The sequence below is a fragment of the Lucilia cuprina genome, chromosome 3 (assembly GCF_022045245.1).
Source record: "Lucilia cuprina isolate Lc7/37 chromosome 3, ASM2204524v1, whole genome shotgun sequence".
In the NCBI taxonomy this organism is placed as follows: Eukaryota; Metazoa; Arthropoda; class Insecta; order Diptera; family Calliphoridae; genus Lucilia; species Lucilia cuprina.
Genome location: NC_060951.1, coordinates 9,902,026 through 9,906,034, shown reverse-complemented (window position 1 = coordinate 9,906,034; position 4,009 = coordinate 9,902,026). Strand labels below are relative to the sequence as shown.

The 4,009-nt window shown below is 27.4% G+C and overlaps 1 protein-coding gene across 1 annotated transcript in view; it reads right to left on the bottom strand.

The window, feature by feature from the left end:
* Positions 1 to 917: 917 nt before the first annotated feature.
* Positions 918 to 4,009, bottom strand: part of LOC111689834 (protein CAF40) — a 15,807-nt gene continuing 12,715 nt past the window's right edge. Inside the window, exons 3-4 of the mRNA XM_046946062.1 lie at positions 1,222 to 1,602; positions 918 to 1,136 (exon numbers count right to left, since the gene is read on the bottom strand). Coding sequence (XP_046802018.1) covers positions 933 to 1,136; positions 1,222 to 1,602 — 585 coding nt within the window. The 3' untranslated portion in view covers positions 918 to 932. The remainder of the gene's footprint in view (positions 1,137 to 1,221; positions 1,603 to 4,009) is intronic.

Genomic DNA, 4,009 nt, shown 5'->3' with positions numbered 1-4,009 from the left:
TGTTCTAGTTTTGTTCTAGTTCTGTTCTAGTTCTGTTCTAGTTCTGTTCTAGTTCTGTTCTAGTTCTGTTCTTGTTCTGTTCTAGTTCTGTTCTAGTTCTGTTCTAGTGTTGTTCTAGTTCTGTTCTAGTTCTGTTCCAGTTCTGTTCTAGATCTGTTCTAGATCTGTTCTAGTTCTGTTTTTGTTCTGTTCTAACTCCGTCTAGTTCTGTTCTAGCTGCGTCTAGTTATGTTATAGATCTGTTGTAGTTCAGTACTAGTTCTGTTCTAGTTCTATCAAGGTTATATTTAGGTTCAGTTCTAGTTCTTTTTAGGTTCATTTCAAGTTCCGTTCTAGTTATTTTACAATAGCTAGATAAATCTCTAAAAATATATTTTTAAAAACTTAAGTGGAAGACTATTCCAAAATTAAGTTTCGTCTTAAATTTGATTAAATAACCTTTTTTATATATTTTTTTTTCTTTTTTTAAGAAAACATTCCCTACATTAAATTAATTTAATTTTAAATAAACAAAAAAAGATTGTAAAATATTGTTCATGTGATAACTTCAGGGGCTTGACTTTTTGCAAACGTTTTATTGCTATTTAATGATCAACGTATTTAATTCGTTTGATAAACACTTATTTTGCATTAAAAAACAATTCCTTCTATCTATGCATAAGTGATAAGAAAGTGTGTTCTACCATAAAAAAAAGAAAAAACAAATATTACGTTATTTTGAAAAATAAAAACTCATTGAAAACAAAATGATGTAAACAACAAATTGCAATAGATAAAGTAATAGATTGTACAAATGTTTACATGATAAACAAAATTATACATTCTAGAAAATATTGAGATGGTAGCGTTCAAAGACTTTTTTATTATAAGATTTGCGACCAAAAACTAAAAACTTTTAAAGAAACATTTTATTAATTTTGTTTTTGTTAAAATTAACTTACCAAAATAATAGCAACATGTGAAAATCGTTCATATGTCTGGCAAACATATGATAGACCACTTTCATCCAGTAAGATTTTTTGTAAAATAAATGTAGCAACAGTTTTACTTAGCTCTGAGCCAAATTCCATAATGCGCAGGCATAAAGGAATGATTTCAGAAGTTAAAAGGAAAGTTATCACTTCTTGTTCATCAGTCTAAAAGAAGAAGAAGAAGAAGAAAAAGGAAAATAATTAAATTTTAAATAAATATTACAAAATTCCAAACAAAACTAACTCTCACCTTAACGAGTGCACCAATCACACCTAAACTCGTTAATCTTAAATATTCGAATGGTCGCGTTTTTGAGGTGGTCTGCAAAAACGGATATAGGAACAGGGGAATTTGTGCTTGCAAAAATACCGTACGTGTATCGGGATGTGAAGCAACACATTGTAATAACGCTAAGGCATTACAAACACGATTTGATTGATGAGCAGTTAATGTGGCAGGATTGATTGAAGGATAAATATTTATGATTTCTTGTAGGAGGGCAGCTATTGTACCAAAACTATGCCATAGCATTGGTGCCAAATCTGTAACAGTTTCACGTTTTTTGCTTAATTCCAACAAAGCCGCTTCACGCGTCTCTGGATGTGCTAATTCATTTATCCATTGAAATACCTAGAAAAATAATAATAAAAAAAAATAAACAATTTGGTAATTATAATTTATTGTTAATATTTTATATATTTTAATAGGAATTTCCTTAAAATTATTATCATTGATAAAGTACAAAAAAACCTGTTAATCAATAACTAAATAAATTATGTATTGTTTTGTTTATTATTGTAGTTTTGTTTGTTTCAGTTCATGTTTTTGCGTCTCACGATTTATGGTGAATCACACGTGATATTATTAGCAGTAACATGATTTTTTTGTTTATGCTTTGTTTTTAGCATTATTCTTAGTTTTAATGTTGATAACGCAAAAATAGAAAACAACAACTACAACACACACACACACATAAACTAATTTAAGTTAAAATGTATAATTTTCGCAGTTTTTAGAAAAAAAAAAGATAAATTTTACTTAATAAGTGATGTTTACTTGTAACTTTGTTTGGAGTTTTAGTAGCATGATGTCATATTAATTTGCGTTTTATTTTAAATATATTGCGTTTATAATCGCATAAAGAATAGTTGTTGTTTTATAGAAGAAATGTGATTAAATGTATAAGCAAATTTCAACAAATTTGTAAGAATAATAATGCAATAGAACAGGATTAGAACAGAACTAGAAGATGGCTAGAACAGAACGTAACAGAACAAGAACAGAACTCGGACAGAAATAGAACAGAACTAGAACAAAACTAGAAAAGAACTAAAACAGAACTTGAATAGAACAAAACTACAACAGAACTAAAACAGAACTAGAACAGAACTAGAACAGAACTAGAACAGAACTAGAACAGAACTAGAACAGAACTAGAACAGAACTAGAACAGAACTAGAACAGAACTAGAACAGAACTAGAACAGAACTAGAACAGAACTAGAACAAAACTAGAACAGAACTAGAACAGAACTAGAAAAGTATTAGAACAGAACTAGAACGGAACTAGAACAGAACAGAACTAGAACAGAACTAGAACAGAACTAGAACAGAACTAGAACAGAACTAGAACAGAACTAGAACAGAACTAGAACAGAACATCGGATTCAATGGTTCTTTATCATTAACATAAGCGATTATGTTTACTGATAGTTATAGTTGTTCTATGGAAAGGGCTCGAATCATGATGATCTAATCAGTAAGTAGATTTCTTTTAATTAAATTAAAAGTAGATGGACAACATTTATTCAATTATAATTTATTAAATCTGTAATTTGAAAGTGACAATCGATTGATTATTGCTATCAGATACTAAATAGCTATGGGAATTATACTGGAAAATACCGGCAGTAAAAGTTATATTGTGTTTACAATATAACTTAATAGATTAATTTTGAATATATTTTATCAATAAACCGGTATTGGTAAGTAATAAAACAAATAAAAATAATAATAATAATATTATTATTAAAAAATTATATTTAGCACAGTTGTTTACAAAATAAATTTGCAATATTTATATGAAATCTTGTTTACATTGCGTTTATTATTTTTTATTTAATGAAAATATTATTAATTAAATATATACATATGTATGAATGTATGTATGTATGAACATGTTTAAAAATAAATATGCATTATGTATTAAAATGAGTAAAAGGTGCCAGAGACAGCAAGTATTCATTCTACTTTTAATATATTCGCGACTACATTTGCCTTTGTTTTTGTTTTTGTATTTACAAAATAAATAAACAACATTACTAACAGCACGTATTCACGTATGTTTCTGAAATCTATGTCAGTTAATCAAGCCTTTATGACATTCTACTTGCATTTAAAGATGCATCTTTTACTTTCTAATTAATACAGCATATTAGGCTTTTAATTAGAAAACTTTAAAGAAAAGTCCAAACAACTAGAAAGATAATCCCTAACATTTCCACTAAATTTAATTAAAAATTTCTTTATTATTATTTCAAATCAAAATGTTATTTTTTCATAGAAGTTCTTTAAAAAATGTCTATTTGAAATTCTTTTTATTCGAGAGAAAATATTTTGAAAACATTAATTCTAAAATTAAAGCAAAATGTAAATAGCCCGGAAGTAGTAGAAATGCATAAGAGAAATTGTAATGTATAAATTTAAACACAAAGCCGGTAGAGAAGACAAGCAGCAACTAGTTTACGGAAGATAAACAATTCGAAAATAAAAGACATTATTATGTTCAGGAAATCAGTCTAGTCTACAGACTAAAATATAGTCTAAGTCTAAAGTCTATTCTTTGGTATTTAGTCTAATCTATAGTATAGTCTCTAGTATTGTATAAAGACAAGTTTATAATGTACTTAATAGTCTAATCCATAGTCTATTCTATAGTCTATTCTATAGTCTAGTCTATAGTCTAGTCTATAGTCTTGTCTATAGTCTAGTCTATAGTCTAGTCTATAGTCTAGTCTATAGTCTAGTCTATAGTCTAG